The sequence below is a fragment of the Notechis scutatus genome, chromosome 4 (genome assembly GCF_049901735.1).
Source record: "Notechis scutatus isolate UNSWTSFEM ecotype Mainland chromosome 4, rNotScu1.2, whole genome shotgun sequence".
Taxonomy (NCBI): domain Eukaryota; kingdom Metazoa; phylum Chordata; class Lepidosauria; order Squamata; family Elapidae; genus Notechis; species Notechis scutatus.
Window position 1 is genome coordinate 66,907,821 of NC_142012.1, and position 25,929 is coordinate 66,933,749.

The 25,929-nt window shown below is 34.2% G+C and overlaps 1 protein-coding gene across 6 annotated transcripts in view; it reads left to right on the top strand.

Annotated features, from left to right (window-relative positions):
- Positions 1–25,929, top strand: part of FSTL5 (follistatin like 5) — a 389,133-nt gene that overhangs the window by 209,534 nt on the left and 153,670 nt on the right. For all 6 annotated transcript variants that reach the window (XM_087963650.1, XM_026675826.2, XM_087963651.1 and 3 more), the window contains 2 exons: positions 13,901–14,097; positions 25,508–25,628. In XM_087963650.1, the coding sequence (XP_087819776.1) occupies positions 13,901–14,097; positions 25,508–25,628 (318 nt within the window). The remainder of the gene's footprint in view (positions 1–13,900; positions 14,098–25,507; positions 25,629–25,929) is intronic.

Consider the following 25,929-nt stretch of genomic DNA (forward strand, 5'->3'; position numbering starts at 1 on the left):
CAAGCCGTCGCCACCCGCCCGAAGATGCAAGGTGGGGGAATTAAGTCACCCCCGAAAAGACGGCCTAGCCATTTTTTCGGGGCTCAAAAAAAAATAAGACCCGGCCTTATTATATGAGAAACACGGTAACTGATCCATAATCTTCCTTTTCACTCACCAGGAGTTGATTAACATACAAAAAATGGCCAAAAAAGCTTATTATAATTTTCAGAGAGGGCCTAAAAAAAAGTAGAAAATTATCTACAAGTTAATTTTTATAGCACTCCCACTGCACTTGAACAAAGTAATGCTGAACAACAATGAAAACAAATGGATAAATACCATAACACACCATACTTTTGATTTCGTGAATGAAATAATATTTTTCTTGTTGAATGAAATTGTGCACGCTATTTTCCTCACAAGAAAAACATTACTAATGCCATTTGGCAAAGCATATCAATTTAAATAATTACACGATTATTTTATTTTTATTGCTCCAAATAAAGAAGATAGGAAGTGTTGTGTCTGGAAGGATGGGTCCAAGAACGGAGACAGGCTCAGAAAGTAACTACAGCTCTTTATTAGTGACTTCAGATCTGAGCGAATTGCCCTAGCCGCAGCAGCCCCTTTTATAGAGCTGGTTGTGGCTATACGGCCAATGACAGAGGTTTAAGCTTGCCGCGCTTGTTTAGTCCAATCGCGGCAGCCCGTTTACCAGCCAATCGGATCAGTCCGGAGCGACCAATCATGAACCGCTGTTAGCGGACCAATCTGCTTTGCAGGCTTCAAGCCTGCTCCTCCGGAACAGGAAGGAAGGAAGGAAGGAAGGAAGGAAGGAAGGAAGGAAGGAAGGAAGGAAGGAAGGAAGGAAGGAAGGAGGGAGGGAGGGAGGGAGGGAGGGAGGGAGGGAAGGAAGGAAGGAAGGAAGGAAGGAAGGAAGGAATGATTTGGTTTGTCTGCTTAGGTAAATAAATATCTATGAATAAGCCAAATGGGTAGGGCTTGTCGAGTAGCTCTCTAAAATTTTATTAATGTACTGCATTGGATTTCATAGCAGACTAATCTAGTTATTCGGGATATTTCATCATTTGAATCACATCATCAATTTGGTAGCCTCTGATGCTATTTTTTCCAATTTATCCTGCAACTTTCATTTTTTAACTATTTAAAAGCTTCTTTTCCATATTTTGTATTATGATGTGTGGCCTCTAGAACTCTTGCTAAGTACTACGGTAACTATTTTTTTAAATGAATGTGTAATATATTTAACTAAGATATTCATTAGAAGGATTTGGTGCAGTGTAAGGAGTTATGAAACTGTATGGCTTCATCTGGTTAGCTATCACTACATGATCAAATCACCATCATTATTAAAAAATTAAAGTGATTAGATAATAAACCTAAAACTTCCCAAGACTGGTCAACCACATGGAATATGTCATTAAAAACAAATAAATCAAATAATGTTCATGCTTTGAAAGTGATACCAGAGTACACTGGTTGTTAAAAACTGTGCAAGTCATTTGGCAAAGATGCCAAAGATCTTTTGGTCAAAGTTGCAAAGCAGCAGCAACAGCTGCTCAAAAACTCAGGAGGATTTCAAAACAATTTCACTGAGTCTTTGAGCAGCTGTGACTATTGTGCAGCTTCAAAGTGTAGATTCAGAGCACAGCCTTGCATATTGTATTTTGCACAAGCATATTGCATGCTCTGTACAAACCTCAGAATAGTATGTTCTCCTTTTATTGTTACCTACTCAACCAGTTTTTTTTTTCAGCAGTTAAGCAAGTACAAAGATTTTTTTAAAAAAATCAATTTTAGGTAAACTTTCTTTACCTAAAAGAACCCTAGTCAGTAATGAATCTCTATTCAATTATACTACAAGAACATTGGATTTTGGAATGTCAATGATTAATTCCTTATGTTTCTACTTAATACACCAATTATGTAAATATTTAATATGGAATGAAGGCCTATAAAATGTGCTAAATATTAATCTTATAGTTCTGATATATAGCATAACGTAATGTTGCAAAACAACATTCATGTAAAATTTATTGCAGGTGAAGTGGAATATAAAAGGAGAAATACTTTGTGACATACTTATACTGTGATATAAATCTATTTTAAAATCATCATTCATAAAATGGTACTCTTAGTGATTCAATGATATAATTATTTTTTGGATAGGAAAGAAATGGAATAAAACCATTGTCATTTTAGTGTGATAAAAAGTGTGATGTGAATCAAAATTATTGAGAAATGATTGATGTCAAAGAATAAAAAAAAATCTGAATTTTGGAGAATTTAGGCAAACCTGAAAAATAAGGAAAAAGTCTACAAGATGGAAACATTAGCCATGTTATTTCCTATTAGGAGTTTTATTTAAAATAGTTTTAGGAGTTTCCACTTTTTTTTAGAGAAGTTTAATAATCAGCAATGTGATTGGATGTTCATTTTCAGTATGTAATACATTCAGGAAATGTAGTATGAACAGAATAAGATCTGGAATAGATAGGCAATTTGATGTAGTATTTAAGGACCCAGAGTAGGAGTGGGAAACATAAGTTCTACTCATGTTTCAGGTGTGGGCCACTATGTCCCCTTTACATCCTGTGGCTTTTAATTCCCAGAATTTTTTGGCTCAATCCAGGGGTTGTAAAGAAACCATAGTTGTCCACACCTGCTTTAGATATTGAAGCCAGCTGGGGACTTTGGACTAGTCACTCTCTCTCTCAGCCTTAGGAAAAGTGTAGTGACAAGCCACATTCAAAAATATTGCTAAGAAAACTGCATAGATTTCTCCATGGGATCCAATCAGAAGGTTAGATTGACTTAAAGGCAGAAACAAACATTAGAAAACAAAAACAAAGAAACTAATCACACATCTTGAATAGTAAGGACACTAGCCATTGCCAAGATTACTGTCATCTGCCCACCTTTAATATCATATATCCCACTATCTGATAATCTGTTTTGATTTGTTTCCATTATTTTAAACAACAAACATGACAGTCTCTGTATATAGTTCAATACACACAATTAAATGTTAATAATGGAGTAATAGATATCATAATTTAAATATGTCATTAGTCAATTAACTAAATAATTTGAAAATAAGTGGTATTCTTTTTTTCTTTTTTTTTTTGCAAAAACCACCATGCAGTCTCAAATGCTCAGGTTGTGCATATGAAATTTTGGATCTGGGGAGAGATAGATGCTGCAGAAAGAAAATAGAAGTCTTTTCAATCCTTTATACAAGCAGGAATTCACTTTCATGCTTTTGGGGCAGCCAGTTAGCCTGCATGCATACTTCTTAGATATGTTGTAAGTTAGAAATTGCTGTATTTCAATGAGCAATTGAGAGAATATGTGAATTTTTCCGAAGGGATGTGAAGTGGGAAATGAAAAGGGCCATTATTTTAGAGTGGCATTCTTTTGGCTATTTACATCACTGGCTGCCTGAAAGGATGAAAAATATGAACAGCTGGCAAAAGCAATCACATTAAACAAGACACTTTCCCTACTTCTTATAATAATCTGTTTACATTGCTCTGTTTTAAATAACATATAATGTCATGCTTCTGGAAATAATATCACAACTATATCTATAGTAATGTGACATGAATATAGATTTTAGCCTATGCTTTGCCTAAAATTAATATTTATATTTGTTGATACAGTATAAGAAAGCATGGAATGTTTCCTAAATAAATTCATTGCCAGGATGACTGTTCATCTCTGCTGGGATAAGTATCTGGTTCCAAACTGCTGTATGAACCCACTTCATGAAATAATCTGGCATAGCTGTAGGAAGATCTGAGACAGTTATTTCTAGATAGTAATTACAGTTAATCCTTGCCGTTGTCTAACAATCATTTCAAGTTACACGAATTAAAAAAAAAGGTTACTTATGATTCATCCTTGAAATTATGTCTGCCACATCACTCCCATGGCCACATGATTGCATTACAGGTGCTTGGTAACTGACCTGAATATATGACCAATTGCAGCATATAATGGTTACACGATTGTATTTTGCACTTGTTTTTGGCAAAAAAAAAGCCTCCAATTGGATAAGTTTGATTTGGACTTACTGCCATGTGATTCACTTAAGACCATATGATTTGCTTAACTATTGTAGTGACTCCCTTAGTGGCTGTCATAAATCAAATCATAAGATGGAGCCTGGTCACATGGTGACTTGACTTATGATCGCTATGACTTACGATCAAAATTCCAGAATCATTTCTGGTTGTAAATCAAGGATTACCTGTAGGCAATAAGGCATAAGAATGAGACTTTTTCAACCGCTCTATAAACATAGCATAAACAAAGAGTATATATCCCATCAAGTGGCACTGAGAAACTCTTTAGCTAATATGTGTTTGAAGCAGATGTGTGTGAAGCAGATTACTGGAGTGGTCAGTTTCATTGAATCTTATATTTGTTTCCAACATTGACTACTGGGACTCTTCTTAGAGGTTTATTTGAAAGTGATTTTTTCCATAGTTTGAATCCAGCATTATTATTAATAATACTTCTGAATATAAAGGTTGATGAGGGTCTCACTCTTAATGTATTTGTTAAGAAATTATTTGTTACTTTTTAAATCCATAGAACCAGTAGCCATTACTAGATTTTCAGGTAATAGTTTCTCTAAATTACATTTTGTGTATTATTGGAAAAAATAAATGCAAGATCTATTGACATTTGTTTCAGTTTCCATATAATTACCCTAGCTAAGATTTTTCTTATTCCTTTTTAAGTGTGCATGTGACCTCAATTAATCTACTACATTGAAGGTTATGAACATAATGTATCATGTTGGTACAATTTGGTTTGTAAAAAATATTGATTTTTTAAAACTTCCCTGTTTAGTTCTAAAAGAGAGTAACTTGTTCAAAGACATCAAGTTGGCTTCCATGCCTATTAGAGGACTAATACTAGCTGCCTCCCTTCCATAATTTTAGTATATTTTTGCTATTTTTACCTTCCTGGAAATCCTGGTGAGCAAGGGAATCTGAGCCAACAAATCATGTCAAAGTTCATGCTTTTTTCATTTATTTTATAAATGAAAAATAATATATCAATATGAGATGCTCATCACACTCTATTGTTTTCTTCCCAGAATTATGTACCTAACTGGGTTCCTTATAAATTTTGTAAATAAGTAATCATTCACTCAGTAACTGAATTAAACATATTTAGCTACAATAGCTGCAACTGTTTTTTCTAGAAATAAGTCTTTCATTTGGTATATAGGTATTTTGGTCTATTCTTCCATGGCAAACTCATTAATGTTATAACATTAGAAATTTTAGCATGGTTTTTTAAAGTTTCTGTTGCATTTTTTGTGGTTGTGTGGATAATTATTTGGCATTTCTGAATTTATTTATTTTTAGTTTTGTTCTTGTATTGTTTCTATGCTTGGAATCTTTGTTTTCTAACTCAGGACAAATACCTTCTTCCATTTCTGTCTACTAACAGAAGAGATGAAAGACATTATAAAGTGGTACATGCCACATGATCTTGGTTCTATCCCTCTGTATTTGCAGCCTAGGAAAATGTTGGGGTGTTTGGCTGTGTAGCACGCTGTTGCCTTATATTTAAGTGATTGTCCATTAAGACTCCAAGATCCTAATAACTAGCAGGCATATATGCAATATTGCATACTGGAATTTTATGTAACAGATTCAGTAAAATGTGACCATGTAATTGTCCATACATGCTCTCCATATATAGACAATTCAATCATAAATCTTAAATAATAGCAGGTCCTTAATCCACTGGGAAATTATTGGAAATTAATTTTTCCTTTCCAGTATTTAGAGAACTACTCTCTTGGCAATACTCTCCGGCACACTGAAACTCAGGTTTTCTCCCTTGTCTTTCTCTCCTGTTTCTTTCTGAGTGGAGTCTGTTTACCTCTTCATCTTCTTCGGATTCTGTTGATGATTCAATATCTTCATGATGAGAGGTTGTGGTAGTATGCTTCTGGCCCCCTTCTGTTTTCTTTTCTCTATTTTGGCTCGGGCTGTTGGTTGTAGTTGTTAGGGATAACATTGTTTTACCCTAACTGTTTTGGGTAAAGATAATAAAATGATGAATCATGGTTTGTCAGATAAAGTGTATGTGACTTTAAGCTAAAGGAATGTAATTAAGGGTGCAGTTGTAAAAGCACTATATAAGAAGCGAGGCAATGCAGCTCTCTCTCGCTGACTTACTGATCCCTAATTACTGGCTGGCTTATTGAAGACTGCATTCTTGCTGGATGGGGAGGAGAAGAAGTGTTGGATTACTTTGAAGATATTTCTCAACGGAGAGAAGATAAGTTTTGGACAGATTTATTATATGTGTACTGACACTGGCTATTCGACACGGACTTTGCAATTAGAGTATCCTCGACAAGACTTGACTGAATTTGGTATATGACTAATGGACTGTTTATAATGACTATGCTATAATTAAATGGAATAAATTATAATTTTGATAGCACAAGCGTATCTGTATTTTTACTGCGTGTTAACGAGAAGGCTTATCTCACACATTTACCTGTCTTCCTATCTGACTTCGCTGCACGTTCTGTTTAGTTTGTTTTCCTTAACACCCGTTGGGGAATCCAGGCTTAACACTAGTCATCTGCTACATTTTTGCCGCGGACTTCTTTGCTGCTTCGGCTGCAGTTGCTTCGGCGATGGCTTCATTTGCGGTAATGTTGGGATGGTTTAGCAGTTTGCTCTGTAGGGTAGCGTCTCTCAATCCGAGGACTATACGATCCCTCATGGCTTCATCCATGTTGGGAACTGCATGCCCCCCCCGTCCCTTGTCTGCCAGCCCAATTTTCGCCTCTTGTGGGCCCCCCGTAGAACATGTCTCCCAATAGATGGAACACAGCGTATCCCAGCTCATTGGCTTCATCCATTGTAACATGAGGAACTTGCATGCCCCCCCATCTGGCCACAATGCGTCAGGAACACAGCTCTCTTCCTTTGATCAGTGATTCCTTGCAGTTCATTGCTTTCTAAAAACATCAGGAACCTGTCAATATATGATTCCCAGTCTTCTTCAGCTGGGTTGAAAGGTGCGGGTGGCGAATTGTTGCCGGCCATCTCGTGGGTTTTTCGGCTGTCGTTGCCACGTGCTTACGGTCTTTGTTCCACCGATCCCACCTTCGTCGCCAGTGTTCTATCGCCAGATAAAAAAGACTCGAAGACTGGAGTTGAATTCAGCTCTTTATTAGCATTCAGTAACTTCAACTGAAGTCGAGCCGCGGCAGCCCTTTTTATAGCGGCTGTTCGCGGCTCGCAACCAATGGCATTTATTCAAACTTCCCGCTGCTTAGGCGGCCAATCCAAAACTGTCATTTTTACCAATCGTTAAGCTATGTTAACTACCCAATAGGAATGCGGTATTTGAAGTATATACATAAGTACACTACAGGAAGGGTACAGAGAAGGGCTCAAAGAATCAATTTCTGTTGTCCAGCAGTCAATTTCTATATAGTACATCTTTGGACAAAGTTAAATAATAAAGAAAATATTAAACTTTGTCTTAGAGTCTAACTAATATATGCAATTATTTCTTCCCAGAACATAAAATCTTTGGACACCTTAAAATGGGTGCTTTAATTAAATGTTCTTTTTTCTATTTGCATCTCCATTAATACAATCTTTACTACATGTTCTGGGGTCTGGTTATTTGAAGGACCATCTTTTCCTATCTATCTATCTATCTATCTATCTATCTATCTATCTATCTATCTATCTATCCATCCATCCATCCATCTCTATCTATCTATCTATCTATCTATCTATCTATCTATCTATCTATCTATCTATCTCTATCCAATTCACCAGATCAGGAAAGCAGAGTATATTATGGGTCCCCTCTCTTAAGGAGATCCATCCAATGACACAAAAAAGAAAAGCCTTTCTCACAGTGACTGCCTCCTTGTGGAACATCATCCTTACAGAAATAAGTTTGGTCTCTCAAAAGGTAACGAAAATATGGTTTTGCCAGTGAGACTGGGGATCCAAGATGATACAAAGCCGTCAAGTGGTTGGTCTGATTGTTGTCACCAGGAGGGAGGATGAGGGTTTACTGGATTTTGAATTGGGGTTTTCTTTCTGTAAATAACCCTGAGTCATCATGAATGAGTTGGGCAGCCATATACATTCTCCTAATAAATACATTATTTTTCTCTATTGTGTAGACAGTCTTTAAAGTTGTAAATTAAATTGATTATCACCAAGTTTAATTTAAAAAAAAAGATTTAAGGCAGAACATTGGGAAAATCTCCAGATATTATAAACTGTTCAGAATATACTAAGAACAGTATTGCCACCAGAAGTTTTTAATCTGGATCACATATTTACTCTCATGGAGTGTTTTAGTGAATCCCTTTGTGGAGGAGAATCCCTTTGATGTTCTGTAAAACTCTCTTTTTACTCTCATGCATTGTTAGGATTCTTTGCAAATGGAAAATTAAAATTTATTTTATAACATTGTAAATTATCTATTTTATCTATTTATCTATCTATCCTTTAAATGATCACTATTATTTTGTATAATGTGCATCATGGCAGGCTTCCTAGCAAGTTGTTTAAATATTGATGAGTTTTGTATAAGTTTCTGAGTGAACTAGAAAACCTGTGTTTTTTGTTTTTTTTAACTGACCACAAATATTATTCAGAAGCAGTGATGTGAACAGGTATGTGATGCAGGAATTTACTAATGATATCTGACTGAAATGATACCATCTAAATAATATGCTTAAATATTAGAAAATCTAATATAAAATATAGCCCTTAGAAACAGAAATAGAAATAGTTGGATCCAGAGAAAATGGATTAAATAATAACAGTTATCTGAAGAGATTTAAGAAGCTTTTTCTTCAGAGAAACAGTTAAAGGATAGCCTTGGGCAAGGAATATTTTTTTGCAGTGAGAATTCCATAAGCAGGGAGCCATATCAACCATATTCTCCAGTGAGTTCAAACTTAGTTATCTTACAAGTAATTGACTAGGAAGCCTCTATTATTATTTTTTTGATGCACCATATCCTAATGATCGACTACCTTTCTGGATTGTAAATTGGTATGACATATGGCACTGTGCATAGTAAATTAGTAAGAATGAAGAACAATAGTATTTTGCAGAAGTAATCAGATATAATCAAACTTAGCATGAATTGGAAGACATCTGAATAAGAATGTGATCCTCTGAAGTAGGCAGAATATAAATAAGTTGGAAACAATTGGTTGCCCTATTAGATGGGGAATAGGATCTATAGGATTATAGCTTGATCTATAGTATATATTGGGGCCAGCTGAAAAGGGGGTTGGGAGATAGGAACACTATGTTGCAGTGGTTCTTTTTCCTGAGTGATGAATTGTGGAAGGGAGGGGGACAATAAGAGCTAGGGTCAACCAGTGTGAGAAGCTGGAGTGGCTAAGGATTCAAATACTATCAGAATCTGAAGCTGGTCTAATTTTTAATTTTGAGTATGTTTCGTTCCCATGAATGGATCTGGCTCACAGTTTGGAGTTCCTTCTGGTCTCACAGCTCTTATCTGAACAACAGGTAGAAGCTGAATTGTACAATTAGATCTGCTGTGACAATTGCAGGCATTCTGGAATCAGGAATGCCCTTGTTAATTTGCAGGTGTAAACATTGTAATTTATTGTGAATGGGCTGTACTTGAAGACTGTCCAGAAATTTCAGCTGCTACAGCATGTGGCAGTCTGGCAGTTAGATTCATCCATGTCGACACCACTACTATAAGAGCTGCTAAATTGCTTCCAAATGCAATTCAATACCACCTGCTATGGGTTGAATCTAACCCTCCTGTAAGCGTTTATATCATAGAGGTGGCATATTAATTACTACTTGGATGAGAATCAGGTTTAAAAACATACTTTTCCTAAAGTAACCTTATGACTTGTATTATACACTGTTTTATTAACAAGCTTATTTGACTGAGTTTGTTTATTCTCAAAGAGTATGGTGCAATTGATGTAATGGCTTTAGGATTTACTGAGTCATAGATTTATTTAGGGTTCCTCAAATTTTATACAGCCTAACCATCTTCTCAGTTGTGGAATACTAATTATAACATTATGAACAAATGAATTTCTTGCCGTCATTTAACTACATTCAAGTTTGTCTACATCCTTCTTCATATGAGACACCAATAATTGTGCACAATACAGTAATCATCATAAAGTAAAAAATTTGTAACCAATATATAGATGTATACCCTCAAATTGAATTTCTTGTTACTGCAGTTACATTAACTTTAATTTATATGCAGTTCTAAATCAATTTTTATTCCAAAGAGGTTTTTTTTCCCCAAGTATCATTACTAAGCTATGTAGTAATCATTCTTACCTGTGTATTTGTTTGCTGAGAGCAAAGTGAAAAAACACATGCTTATCTCTTTTGAATTTTATTTTGTTATTTTTGTCCTATTTATCCAATCTATCAAAATTGTTTTGAATTTTATTAATGACTTCTAGGTAACTATCCCACTCAATTGTGTGTCATCCACAGATTTGAGAAACACTACCTTAACCTCCACATCCAAGTCATTGATAAATATGTTGAAGATTATAGAGCTCAAGACGGCATATAGAGCTCAAGACGGCATGATAACTCAGAAATGTATAGAATTTTCAAGCCAGTTTTAAAACCATTCAATTAACATGCCATTAATAGTCTTACTGATCAGAACTTCATGACTCCTAACAAAGGGATTCTATCAAATGCTTACAGCCTGGAGGAAAAAAAAATCAAAGTAGGACCAATTGATTTCATAAAAACACAGCCCAGGATTATGCAAATAATATTTTAAAACCACAAAACTGATTCTTGAACAACCTATTTTAATCTTACACAATTTTCTTTCTAACTTTCTTGGTAAACAGCCTGACATTTGCATAGCACTGATCGAAAGGCATTCTGAGCTATATAGTCTTATCTTCGGAATATATGGACGATACAGATTCAATAGCAAGAGCATCTTTTAATATTGCACTGCTATTTTTTTTTAATCATTGGCTGCTAGAGATCATTTGCAAGTCTTCCATGAAAGAAAAGATATCCCAACAAACCTTTTTGTATGCAGCACAATTATGTAACAATAATAATTATTTTTTTAAAAAAAAACCTTCTGTAAATCCATGACTAAGTTTATAGTGGAAGAGGTGTCAAAATTCAACCCACAAAAGCCGTTCTAAGTCTTCACAGCCTAATTCTTGCCCCTTGGAATAGAAGTGTGGTAACTCTTGTCAACACCTCTCTTCTAAATTTTACATCTTCAAAAGAGAGAAAGTAGAAGAAGACCAACCCCATGTTCAAAGTCTCATGTCTTGTGTGCATAGAAATCACTGTAAATCCATGGGAAAATGGTTTCAGAGGCTGCTCATAAATCTGTTTTGTTTGCAAGTCCAACAAGCATAAAAAGCAGTTCTTACCTTACATAGATGGAAGCATTACATAAAATGTAACACCAATGTTATAGGTTTATCCTCTGGACCTGAAAAACATTTCCCATGTTCTTGAATAACCGGTTCAGTGAACTTAGGGAGGTGGTCTTTCTTTTCCCCTCATAAATGATGCTGTAGTAGTATCATGGACAGCTTGGTAAAGCACTGTGATGACCCGGGGCATGGCACAAAGGCAACACAGTCAAATAAGCAAGAAGAGTCCCTTTATTATCTCCAACTTTGCCCCCAATTTGTCCAGATTACCTTCGGCTGGAGAAAAACTCTCCCAGGAACAGTCTTTAAGTGGAAGAAATTCAGTCTGAAAACAAAGTACATACAAACTGTAACTAAAAATCCAAAAAAAAACCATGCTGCAGTAATTAACTTGACAGGGCAGGAGAAGGAATTGCAAACTTGAAAGCACAGCAAAACATACACAGTTGGGAAGACGCCAGGAACACAGATAAGCCTCAACGATACAAGATAATTCATGATTTGCTCCCAACAACTTGCTATGTGCGGCTTCCATTTTAAAACACTGTGTTCCCAGCTGCAGCTAATAAAGAGAATCAGGCTCCTTTCCTCCCCCGTAAGCCATGCAACTCACGTTGCTCCCTTCTCTGTTCCTCCCTGCATGTCCTAGGATGAAGAGGGGGTGGGCCTGGGTCTTCCTCCAAATTCCTTCTCCCTTGCTCTGCCTCTCCCCTGCTTTGCCCAGCTGGACTTTGCCCTTCCCCAGTTTCTTCCACAGCCAACGGAGCCACACTCCCACTCCCTGTCAGCTGCTCGGCCTACCCCTCCGAATCAGATTCCGACGGGCATAACAAGCACTTGGCATTAGGTCCTGAATATTAAATTATTATGGTATTTCCTCAATAAAATTGAAGTCCACTTCCCTCAGCGGCAAGAGCCATGGTGATGCAGTGGTTAGAATGCATTATTCTAGGCTAACTCTGCCCAATGCCAGGAGTTTGATTCTGACCAGCTCAAGGTTGACTCAGCCTTCCATCCTTTTGAGATTGATAAAATGAGGACCCAGAATGTTGGAGACAAGATGCTGACATTGAAACCATTCAGAGTGCTGTAAAGCAGTATGGACCTGTATAAAGTCTAAGTGCTATTGCTATTGGTCTGGTCCACTTTACTTTTCATGTTAAGACCATAAGGATTCTGTGAGACTCTGCTCTAAATTGTAAATGTGTAGTCCACTGTAAAAAATGACCATCATAAAGAACTTGCCCATGAATTATTTTCTTAAGCATAAGCTTCCTTAATATCTGCAGATTAAACTCATCTATGGTCTTTAAATCTATAGGAACTATAGCTCTAAAACTGAGTTTAAACATTTAACAGAAGTAATTTCCCAATGGTGCTATTATTATTATTTTTTGCACATTTATTTATATATCAAATTTGAAAACCATCCTTATCACTCACAGAATGACTCTGAGTGATGTCCAACTAAAACATTAAGTGAAATAGCTATATTTGGTGACCAAATATCCATTTAGCAAAATTACAAATTTACAAAATTATTTGATAATCACTGTGGTCCAAAATTAGTTACTATCAATCACAATTAATTTACCATCCATTTGTCTGTACAAGGGTAATTTCTGTTTTGTTAACAAAATGGTCTTTATTGATTAGTTTTAGGTAAGATATTTCTATTTTTTCTCTTTGAAATAATTTAAGCAAAAAGTTTAATGTCAATACTACCAATTTTTAAAATCCCTGCCACATGTTTAGTGAACATTATTGTTCCAATTCAACCTGAAAAAATATAGTCTTTTGGAAAAGATGAAGTTATTTTATGCATTTCATTTTTTATTTAAAACACTTTATAGCCACCCAACTTTGGGTGGCTCCCAATGAAGAGTTAAAACAGCATAAATACCGTAGTAAAACTATAAAACTAAACACAGTAAAAAAAAAAAAAAAAAACTGGCACTGTTAAATTTCTGATATGATGGTATGATGGTTGAGATGATGTAATTTAATCTCTAATTCTTTAAATGTGGATGCAGTTTGACCTTCTATTATTATTTATGTTTCTGGGTGTCAATTAAATTGTGGATCAATTTTTAAATTGTTCTAGCTTACAATATCCCTGGGCTATGTTGAGCTTCTGACTGGACATATTGGATCCTGGAACATCCAAATTTGTAAATGCAATTCAGATTTTAAACCTGATTAGAGCAGTCATATTATCTATTTTATTTTATGTTTTAAATGTATATGCTGGCTATCAGACTGCCAAGCGACTCTATCTTTGTTTTAATTTCTGTCTCATAATATTGAACTGAAAATATTTAAGCATGTTTATGAATCAGGATCTAACTGTAATATTTGTGCTAAAAGAAACTGAAACAAAACTGTTCTTTTTTAAAAGTGGTGTGATTACCATTAAGCATGATATTGTTTTGACAGGGGACAACTGCAATTCTATTGATTACAACAAGATGAAAAATTTCCTGCTGGATCTACAGAACAGAAAATATATTCTACAAACAAAAGAAAGCATTACTGAAGATAACATGGCTTTGAAGAAATTATTGGTGGATCAGTTGTTTAAATATTATGATTCAGACAACAATGGACTTGTAGATAGCAATGAACTAACACAGGTAAGTGATTACATTATCTATTCATTGCTACAAATTTTAAATATGAAACAGTAAAGAAAAAAATGACTTTGCCAAGTGAGATTAGTAACATCTGTTACTATCTTCATTTTTTTATTATTTTTGGAGCACTATTTCTGTGGAAACTTAACAAAACAAAATATTACTTTTCATATTAAGAATGATTGATAAACTAAAACATTGGAAAATTGAAATGTCTCAGTAAGAAACTCAAGTGAAACTGTTGAGATTTTGGTCTTCTAAGGTTTAATTGAGAACATAACAAAGTAAGTAACATGGTAAAATTTGCATTAATTAAGAGCTCTGTTTTAATTAGTCACTTTTCTCACTGATAGTTGCATAGAATATCATAAAACCATTGACATGCTTGCATTTTATAGCTTTTTCACAGTAGCATTTCACATTTAAAGTAAACATAAAATATAGATATGACAAATATAATGTTCCCTGCATCTCATGCAAAAACATTCAGGCGCACACAACTAAAAACATAATTAATGCTCATTTGTCACAATTATTTATTTATTTATTTATTTGTTTATTTAGTCAAGCGATTATAAGATAACAGGTATAAGTATAAACATAGTTATGAATACATGAGATGGATACTTATAAGAAAAATAAAAAGAAACAATAGGACAGGAACGGTAGACACGTTCGTGTGCTTATGCACACCCCCTACAGACCTCTTAGGAAAGGGGTGAGGTCAATAGTAGACAGTCTAAGGTTAAAGTTTTTTGGGGAAAAACCACAGAGTCAGGTAGAGTATTCCAGACATTGACCACTCTGTTGCTGAAGTCGTAGTTCCTGCAATGAAGTTTGGTGCGATTAACTTTGAGTTAATCAATTATCTTTGACTATAAACAATTATCTTTGTTCATTTTGTGCTATGGCAGTTTAGACTTTTCTGGAGTTTTGATTCTTTCATTTTATTTTGAGTGAAAAGTGCTTCAGTGTATTAGTAAATCAGCTATGGGAAATTCAGTCTAGTATTATCGATGTATGTGTAATGTGTGAGAGCATATGCACTTACACACTGATTTTATTAATCTTCTTTCTGTTAAAGGATTATATAAATTGGCATATATGACTGTAACCGATTCAGACATTATCCCAAATGCACTATGAAAGAATATAGTTCATATTATTCCTATAATGGATAAATATGTGCATAGAATGTGAGAAATGATGCTACTTACTTGCTAATATTTATTAATATTACTTACTTTCCCAGAAGTTTCCAGTGTCATTTTTAAATTAACCACAGTTGTCCATTGTATTCCTACAGATTATAGGAATTGTATCTAACATGCCAGGCAAGAATCTAGTTCCATTTTGAGTCAATATAGTTTAAACTATTATATGAAAACAAGCCAAAATCTGAAACTATGTTTTGATTCAGAATAATATGTTTTATTATAGAATTTTATTGAATCAGTTCCAATTATTATTTGAACATTTTGAAAAATATATTTTTCCTAGTGTGCATTTTTCTGCTCATTAAATGTCTTTATGGGAATTTAATCAGGGCTCTTGTGTCTTTGATGGGAGCAAATAGATCTATACAAATTTCTGATTGCATAAGCAATGGAAAGTCCTATAGATAATTAATTCACTGAAAGCACTGGAGAATAAATCCATCTGTATTTCCTCAAACAAATAATAGTCATTCCACCTCTGCCCAAGGGTATGAACTACAAATCCAATATATTATTTCACATGATTGGCAGCATTATACAAACAGAATAAATTGTAAAATAAGTAGTAATGCTAAAAGTCAGGCATGAGAACTATTTGCTGAGTGCTGCAGGTAAATTTAGATATAACAGAGTCAAGCAATTGTTCTTTAGAATTCTGTCCTACTGCTTCAAAGCAAGAACATTATTATGAAACCATAGCACTGACAGAGCTGTTATATGGATCTTACTGCTTATTTTCTGGGAAGGGGGAAAAGCAGACTGGTTCATCTGAATATCTTTTTTGTCTAAATACTCTTATCCTGGAAGAGGAAATTAAAAATATGCAAACTTTTATAGGTCTCTGCTCAAAATATAAACTTTAAAATAAATTTGACATAGATTACATAGAATAACATCCTATTTTGTTCATATTCCAAACAACACAAAATTTTTTTAAAAAGGGAGCTGTATGTCCAATCTGGTTCAGGAACAAAATATAGTAAAAGCATGTTGCAGTCATTGTTATCTTCTTAGGGTTATTCCATTTAACTATTAGAGCTATATGAATGGTTACATTCCTGATTTAGGACTGTGTATAACTTTGGTCCTGTGGTCACTGGGTAGTTGACATTCCTGTGTTAGCGCTTTCCATCGTGAAAAATCTCTATTTAATTAGCTTTTCTTCTTCATCTTCAACTGCTGAAGACCTATACATGGAATAACGTTCATTAAAAAAATAAATTTTGCTACACTTAAGCAATGAATAAAAGAGATAAGTTAACTGTTTCTCAAATGTAAGTCCAATACAAACCCATTTCATTCTCTAAATGAATCTCACTTCTCCCAAGCTTAACAATTCATACCTTGTCTTCTTTTTAAAAAAATTCCTTATTGAAGAAGATGCCAAGGTATCTAGATGTATCCTCCTCTTTCAAATGATTGGATAGTAACAATACCAATATATTATGTATATCCTGGTTTATGACAAATTACTGAAATTCTTCTGAGTTCCATACATAATTATGGGTGTTGATTGCCATTCTTATAATCATCATATGAATATTTTTCTACTTACTTATAGTAAGTTCTACTCACTTATAGTAAGGGTTTTAATTGCTGCACTTTAAGAGATGCCACAAATCAGAATGAACTATAATAACACATAACAGATAATCAGAGTTGGAAGGGACCTTGTAGGTCATCTTGTCCAACACCCCCCACCCACCCAAGCGGGAGACCCTACACCATTTCTGACAAATGGCAGTCCAATCTCTTCTTGAAAACCTCAAGTGATGGCGTTCCCACAACTTCCGAAGGCAAGCTGCTCCATTGGTTGATTGTTCTCACTGTCAGAAAGTTTCTCCTTGTACAAAGATAAAATTTGCTTTGTACAGTCATTTTCCTAGTTACTGTCTTACTTATCTAGTTGCACATCTTCAAGTCATTTTTTTAAATCACAAAGGAAAGATCTGCTGATGCCTTGAGTACAAAAGAACATAGTGGAACATGTACATGCCCAACCCATTCTGAAATGCATATCTATTGATAATACCCTTTAGTGAACCTCAAAAGAGTAGATGGCAAAGTCAGTTAAGTTTGTCTGAAAAACTATTCTTCTTAAATGCAGATGCTGCATTTAACACCAATGTTGCAGATGCTGCATTTGCTACTATTAAGATTTAAATTACAACTCATGATTGTTTTTCATGGATTGTCACCTAAATACACTTTGGACTGTAGCAAGATTCACCCTATCTAGTTCATTCATCAATAGTCAGAATAGAATTTGTGGGATAGACAATAATAGGTTCACCTTTAAAAATGAAATGAATACCTCCATTATTTGAATGGTATCTTTTCCTTTATCATTTTTGAAAGTGTTGAAGTCATAAAGTTCTTTCATGAACATTTAAATGATAGATAGTTGCTATTAAGGGATGATTGAGAGCTCCCCCTATTTGTTGTTTTATTATTGTTTTATTTGTTTCTGTCTTTATATTTTGTTTATAAAATTTGTTTTTCTTCTTCTTTGTGATTGTATTTAAGCAATAAATATGATTTTTTTAAAAAAAATTGAACTGCTATTCGCCACTAGGAGTCTGACTGCAGAATAGTCTACTGTTAAATAAATAATGAAAAATACTTAATCAAAATAAATATTTATGGAAGAAATAGTAACCAATAGAAAAAGAACCACCATTGGCAAAATAACTTCAAATTAGATTTAAAATGTTACAATATTAAGTAATCCTGAAGATCTCAGGTTGAAATTGTAGTAGGAAGTACTGGATATTGGGATTTCACAGACTTCTTAAAGGGAAAACATTTAGGAAAAAGGTTTGAGTGAAGTAACCCTTTGGAGTTGTTTCATGAAGCAGTGTGGCCATCTGACTTCGAAGAGTGAAGTGGAAAAACAATATGGTTGTGCTTCACATACTCCAACTGACACTACTGATTATTAGGTGCTTCTATCATGTATAATGCATGTGTGAAATTGGAAGTGCCAGTTTAGCTTTCAGAGCAATACAAAGCATCTGACTGAAACAAATTGGGTTGCCTTTTCATCTGTATGAAGGAAAAAAAAACACCTTTTTGTCAAAGCAAATCTGACACCCTTCTCATGGGCCTAGAAAAAATATCTGCAGCTGCAGATAATCAAGCTATTATATCACCCGCAGTACAAGTGCTACATTTAACAAGGAATGATCAGAAAAGTTATATAATTCTTCCTATGGAAAATGTAAACTCTGAGTAAAGTACACACACAAAAAAAAAAAGAGGTAGCAAAAACATGTTAAAAGAGAACTGCATTATAAGGTAAAGAGTTCAAACTAGTGTTCAGGGCATTAAGAGAACTGATAAAAAATTTAGTGCCTGCTGTTCAGTCCTAAACTAATTTAGGCCAATTAAGGCCAAATTGAGCTACTTATTTATTAGACAACAGATCTGGAGACAGATATCATACCATATAAAACCAATGCCAACTTATGGAACATTGTTTAATTTAATCTATCAACTGACTTTGTGGATTTTTGAATGAATTTTGGCTGTTAGGTTCTGATAATCAAATCCTGATGAACACAAAATCTGGATTCACATTTGTTTTGTTACTAAAAATCATGTTGCCTTTTAACTTATTTGTGATAATCACAAATTAATTTATTACAAAGCATACTCTACTAAGAAATTAGTTAATATAATAATAAAATAATAAAAAGGAGGCCTCACAAACTGTTGAAGATGAAAATGTTTTTAATTGTTTTCTATCTTTTTCTTTCTATTCTTCTTTTTCTTGTTTTCTTTTTCTCTCTTGCATTGTTGTTGGTCTATTTTAATTGTAAAATAAAAGTATATTAAAAAAAAAAAAGAAATTAGTTAATATGCATTGTGAATTATATGGTGTAAGTAATATGATCCCTGTCATCTTATCCAGTTAGATGTAAAGCTAAAATAAAACCACTCTAATATTTTATAATATGATTAATTAGTATACAGTCAGGGCATACTAATTAGATGTCCTAGAATCAAACCTTTAGCAATAATAATCATTCCCATTACTGTATGGCAAATGTCTCTGTGTTACAAATGTTTATTATGACAAATAGTTTTGCATGCTTTCTGACACAGAAGCAGGTATAATTCCTTGCATAAATGTACATTCTGTTTTCATTATCATAGTGCCAAATGTGAACTGTTTAATGCTCTGAGGTGGATTCTTGGAGGACTTGGTGGGAAAATCATAGTATTTTAATTTACTGATCATGAATTCAGTTCAGTAATAAGGCCTGCATTGTTTTATGTACTAGATGATTTTCATGGATTCTAAGTGCCAGAAAATCTGGAAGTCTAAACATTATTTTTTATAGATATGATTTTCTAGTCTCCCCAAAACCCCACAGTGATTTTTAGCAACACATTGTAATATGCAGTGGACCTCTGGAAGAAAGGAAAGACAGCTTCTCTGGATCACTTAATCAGAATTTATAATAATATGAGAATCTTTATATTCACATGAATACAAGTTGAATTGTCTTGAAGTCTTGCTACTGCAAGGTTTGAAACCGAGGGTAGACTTAGGTCTGTCAGAGAGGGAGTGGTACATCCATGTCTCCAGTTGGTTTCTGCCAGTGGTGGGATTCATTTTTTTTTTTACTACCAGTTCTGTGGACATGGCTTGGGGAGCGTGGCAGTGGAAGTATACTGTAAAATCTCCAGTCAGAGGTGGTATTTGCTGGTTCTCCGAATTACTCAAAATTTCTGCTACTGGTTCTCCAGAACTGGTCAGAACCTGCTGAATACCACCTCTGGTTTCTGCCTCAAGTGATCAGTAAATAATAAAATAATAATAATATAATAAATAATAAAATAATAATAATATAATAAATAATTACCCATGTTAGCAGTTCCATGCTCTCTATTAATGAGGCAATGTTAAACAGACAAGACTATCACTCTGAATCAAAGTTGCAAAATCTCAGCGGTCCTTTTGAACTCTACAAAAACATCATTTTGCAGAAACTGTATCTGCATTTTCTCTTTTTTCATACCATGGCAAATCATTGAACAAACACAATCTGCCTCTTGAGAAGGTAGATTTGCATGCTTATAAAAATGAACCTGAATTGCTATAATAAGATATATCTGTAGTAAACTAAAAGTACTGGCATTCTTTATTGCATTATTTTTTGCTGACATGCCTTTATATTTGATAAACAGAACTAACGTAAGTATGGTAACTGCTTTTTCTGTTTATAACCAGCTGAAAGATTGACAATCTTTGGGACTGGCTGATTGTCTCTAAAAATATTTTTTATGTTAAAAAGGTGCCTGGGAAATGAATAAATATAAATACTGTATTTAATGACACTAAGAGACAGCTTGTCATTTTATGATACTCACCAATTAACAATGCCCTTCCACCAGTGGTGGGATTCAAATAATTTAACAACCGGTTCTCTGCCCTAATGATTTCTTCCAACAATCAGTTCACAAAACGGCTGAGAAAGTTAACAACCGGTTCTCCCAAAGTGGTGCAAACTGGCTGAATCCCACCACTGCCTTCCACATACAATAACCTTTTATTCCTCTAACAAAACTAAGTAGCATGCTTCAAAGTACACTTTTAAAATACACTCTCTCTTTAGCATCAGGCAGAACTTTGAACTTAATTATCAGATTTTTTTAAAAAAAAAAATTTGCCGAGCTCATTTAGAAATTTCTTTCTGCCATTGTTTTTGTATGATAAGTTTGTAGTCAAAAATATATTGTTTGAAAAAGAAATTTTCAGACTAATAATCTCCATATGTAAAGGTTTTCTTGTGAAAAATCAAAATCAAAACGGTTTGATTTTACAACTCACATAACTTATACTGATTTTCTGATTCAAATAGAAAAATCAAAATCAAAATGAATAAAAAATTCAAATGAAATATATGGTTTGACCTGTTTTTTTTTCCCTGACAAATATAGGCATTTTATAAATGGCAATATTGTTTGAAAGCTAAGTTAAGCCTCCTCAATCTTTAGAGGAAACAGTACCAAAGAATACCAGAACTACAGATTAGACTGAAAGAGCGAGGGGATGAACAAAGAAGAAGAGAACGGGAAGTGACAAACCACGTTTGGAATGTTGCCAAGAAAAGAATATGAATATTTATTTATTTTTTATTTTATTTATTTTTGTCAAGCGATTATAAGATAGTAGGTAAAAGTATAAACATAGTTATGAATACATAAAATGGATACATATAAGAAAAATAAAAAGAAACAATAGGACAGGGATGGTAGGCACGTTGGTGCGCTTATGCATGCCCCCTACAGACCTCTTAGGAAAGGGGTGAGGTCAATAGTAGACAGCCCAATGTTCAAGTTTTTTGGGGTTAGGGGAAGAAGCCACAGAGTCAAGTAGAGTATTCCAGACATTGACCACTCTGTTGCTCTGTAGAGTATTCCAGACATTGACCACTCGTATTTCCTGCAATCAAGTTTGGTGTGGTTTACCTTGAGTTTGTATCTATTGTGTGCTCTTGTATTGTTATGGTTGAAATTGAAGTATTTATTGACAGGTAGGACATTGCAATGTATAATTTTATATACTATACTTACATCGGATCGAAGGCAGTATAGTTCTAGGTTTTCTAGGTCTAGAATTTCAAGTCTGGTGGCATAAGGTATTCTGCAACGAGTAGAGGAATGGAGAACTCTTCTTGTGAAATATTTCTGGACTTCCTTAACTGTGTTAATATCAGATACTTAATGTGGGTTCCAGACTGATGAGTAATATCAGATACATAATGTGGGTTCCAGACTGTATTCAAGTATTGGTCTAACAAATGTTTTGTATGCTATAGTTAGTAGTGTGATATTACCAGAGAAAAAGCTACATAGGATTAGGTTAACAACTCTTAATGCCTTTTTGGCTATGTAGTTACAGTGGACTCTAGCACTTAGATCATTTGAGATGAGTACTCCAAGGTCCTTTACAGAGATTGGATCATCAACAAGGTCTTGACTATTCAGCTTGTATTTTATTTTCTGATTTTTTTTGCCAATATGTAAAACAGAGCATTTATTTGTTGAGATTTGAAGTTACCATTTGTTTGACTATTCGGATACATAGTCGAGGTCTTTTTGAAGGGTAGCAGTATTGTTTGTGGTGTTGAATAGCTTTACATCATCAGCAAAGAGAACACAGTTGCTCTTAATATAATCACAGAGGACATTAATGTAGAGTATGAAGAGGGTTGGTCCTAGAACACAGCCCTGGGGGACACCACTGTTGACAGGTACAGAATTTGATAGGACGCTCCCAATTTTGACCATTTGTTGTCTGTTTGACAGGAATGCTTCTATCCTGTTATGCAGGTGTCCAGAGATACCATAAGATTTTAGTTTTAGGAGTAGTTTGTCATGTACCATTATATGTCAATGTAGATTGCATCTATTGCTTTGCCCTGATCGAGTTGTGTAGTTCATATGTTTTTGCAGTGTAAGAGTTGCAGATTACAGGATAGTTTTTTTCTGAAACCAAATTGTTTAGGTTAGGCAAGGAGTTGGTCCTGAAAGATTTTTCAAAGATTATGCTTAGAGGTTCGGCTATGTCAGTGGATAGCTTTTTTAAGAAGTAGGCATATATTCCATCCGGTCCAATAGACAGAGACGGTTTTGGATTGTGTAGTGCTTTTTCAACATTGTCTTCTGTAAAATCAATATGTATTAGATCATTGTAGTTGTCTGTGGTTCGACTAGGAAATACTGGGCATGATCCATTGCTGTTTACAAATACTGAGCCAAAGAATGTGTTAAAGAGGTTGGCTTTGCAGTCTTTACCATTAGGTCCTCTCAGGGGTGGGATGGACCTTGAGTCTTTTAGTTTGTTGTTTACAAAATTGTAGAAAGCGTAGGTGGAATTGGTGTGTAGAAGGCTTTCCTCTTGTTTAATGTGATAATTGGTGCATTCAGTCTTTATCTGGTGGCATACATTTTTGTATCAGCTTTTGAAGTTGGTAACGTAACCAGATTTGTTTTTCTGCCAAAGTGATTTCTTTTTGGATTTAAGCTTCCTTATTGTTATGGGTAATTTGTTTTTTTCTGGTTTTGGGAGTTGTTATTGGTACGTATAGTTTGATGACTCTTTGGACTTCAAGTAAAAATATGTTGTAATGGTCTTCAACAGTATTGCATCCAGTGAATAGAAGTTGCCAATCAACAGATGAGAGATCGTTGTCTATAAGATCATAGTTGCCTTTTTTGAAGTTATAATTGGGGATCCCATCATTATGATGATTTTTGTGTGGACGTATTTTGAGACAAAAGTCAATCATGTTGTGGTCACTGTTGGAAAAGGGTTCTTTAATTTGTATTCCATAAATTGAATTCAAACTATTGCAGAAGATGAGATCGAGGCAATTGTTAAGTCTAGTATTGTTACTTACTAGTTCTAGTCCCAGATTTGTTACAGCATTGTAGAAGGTTGCATGTATGGGTTCAGTTTTACATTCATTTAGGGTCCAGTTAATATGAGGTAGATTGAGGTCACCAAGAAAGATAAAAGCTTGTGGGCAGGATGTTGCCCATGTTAGTAGTGAATTTAACTTTGCTAAGCATTCTTCCATTGAGTGAATGAATGATTCTATGCTTTCAACTCTGTCAGGCAGGGTACTCAGTTTGTTTAGCTTAGGAAAACATGATGGATATAGAGTAAGGAATGTATCTGATTTTTTTAGGAGATCAGCTAGGCTTTTGTTTAAGTTTAAGTAGGCAAGATGGGCTTGATTGTCGCATAGGTGGCCTTTGATGTTATTTTCACTTTCATTGATGGTTTCAAGATATCTGAAACATGAGCAGGAGTCTGGGAGGTCATTGATAGAGATATTATTATGTTTTTGTTGTTGTTTGGTAGTGGATGGTTTGGAGTTTTTGGCTGGCATGGTCAATGACAATAGTACACTAAACAATTACAATAGCTAGTTAATGTGAGGTAGACAGTTACTTAATGTTGGTAATTCAAAAGTAAGGTTACTTATTACTAAAAATCAATCAATCGACTAGATAATCAATGATACATTAAATCTCTATCGATTCAATGAATTGGTAAATTAGTGGTCATTTAACAATTAATTATTATACTAATAGATGATAAATCAATTATTTTAGACAAATTGCTTAATCAAACAAGATATTTGGGTAATCAATATAGCCAATATCATACCAATTAATCTATTATAATAATCAATTAATCAATTAATCAAATCACTCTAATCAAATAATTTTGCTAAGCAACAAACAGCCTAATTAATTACATTAATCACTAATCACACTGGTCAAATAAATTCACTAAACCACTGATTTTACTAATCAAATAATTTACACTAACCACTGATCATTTACACTGATCAGTAATCACACGATATGCACTAAACACTGTAATCACACTAATCAATAAAAACAATAAATCAATTAATCAATTGATAAAATTAATTATTTTATAGAAATTGATTTGGAGACATCATTATCTAATCATTGATATAGGTCTTGAGGTAGAAAAGTTATAAGTTTTGAGATAATGAAGTAATAAGTGTATTAAAGTAATTAAGTAGTATTGAGAGTCAGCAAGTAAAAGGTTATTGTTTAGCTAGCTGCTGTTGATATCTGAGAATAGGTGGAAAGGATTTATTGATTTGATTTATTGCTGCTGTTATCTGATCCTCTGTGGAGACTCGTTTTAAAAACTGTAGGTTTGGAACACGCTGGAATAGGCTGCAACAGGAGTGGCTAAAAACACACTGAATTATGTCTGTGATATGTCTTTTTAGATTGACTTGCTCATTTTCCTTGTACAAATATAGTGTTCCTTTTTATATATGGAAAAATAAAACCTGGATTAATTTGGGAGCAAATGGGAGGGGATTCAACCATCCAGAATACTTCTAGTACTTATTGTTTAACTATTGTATAAACTCTCTCTCTCTCTCTCTCTTTCTCTCTCTCTCTTTCTCTCTCTCCCTCTCTCTCTCTCTCTCTCTGTATGTATTTATTAAATGACAAGCTTTATAATTACAAAAGAACTGGAAATCTCTGCTGTTGCATAGTTCTAGTTCTCTGGCCTACAGCATCTTTAATATGATCTATTAAATGATATTAGAAATACTTAATTATACAATTCAACTCCTTGAGCTCCAGTGTAATTTCATGGTTACAAATTCTCTTGTCAGGTAATAAAACAAGATGAACTTGGCAAGGATATGTCTGACTGCTCTCTTTTTGATCTCTTGAAATATGATGATTATAATAGTGACAAGCATCTTGGCCTGGAAGAATTCTATAGAGCATTCCGTGAGTATGATTCCTGATTTTATTCCATGCAAAGTTACTGCTTTTAGAAATGTTATACACACTGTTACGAATCATGTATTGAAGCTGAATCCTATTGCAATGGAAGCTCTTCTATATTTAAGCCTTAGTACTTATCTACACAGCCCAGCTGTTATGCTGCCAAATGGGACAGCAACTATTTTTTGAGTAGAAATGAAAAACATCAGCCTTTGGTCAATTGCCTCTCATTACAAATTCAATCTTTAAGTGTGTTTTCCTTCTATAATTTGAAAGTAGTGTCTTCCTCTGATGTTGTGTCTAA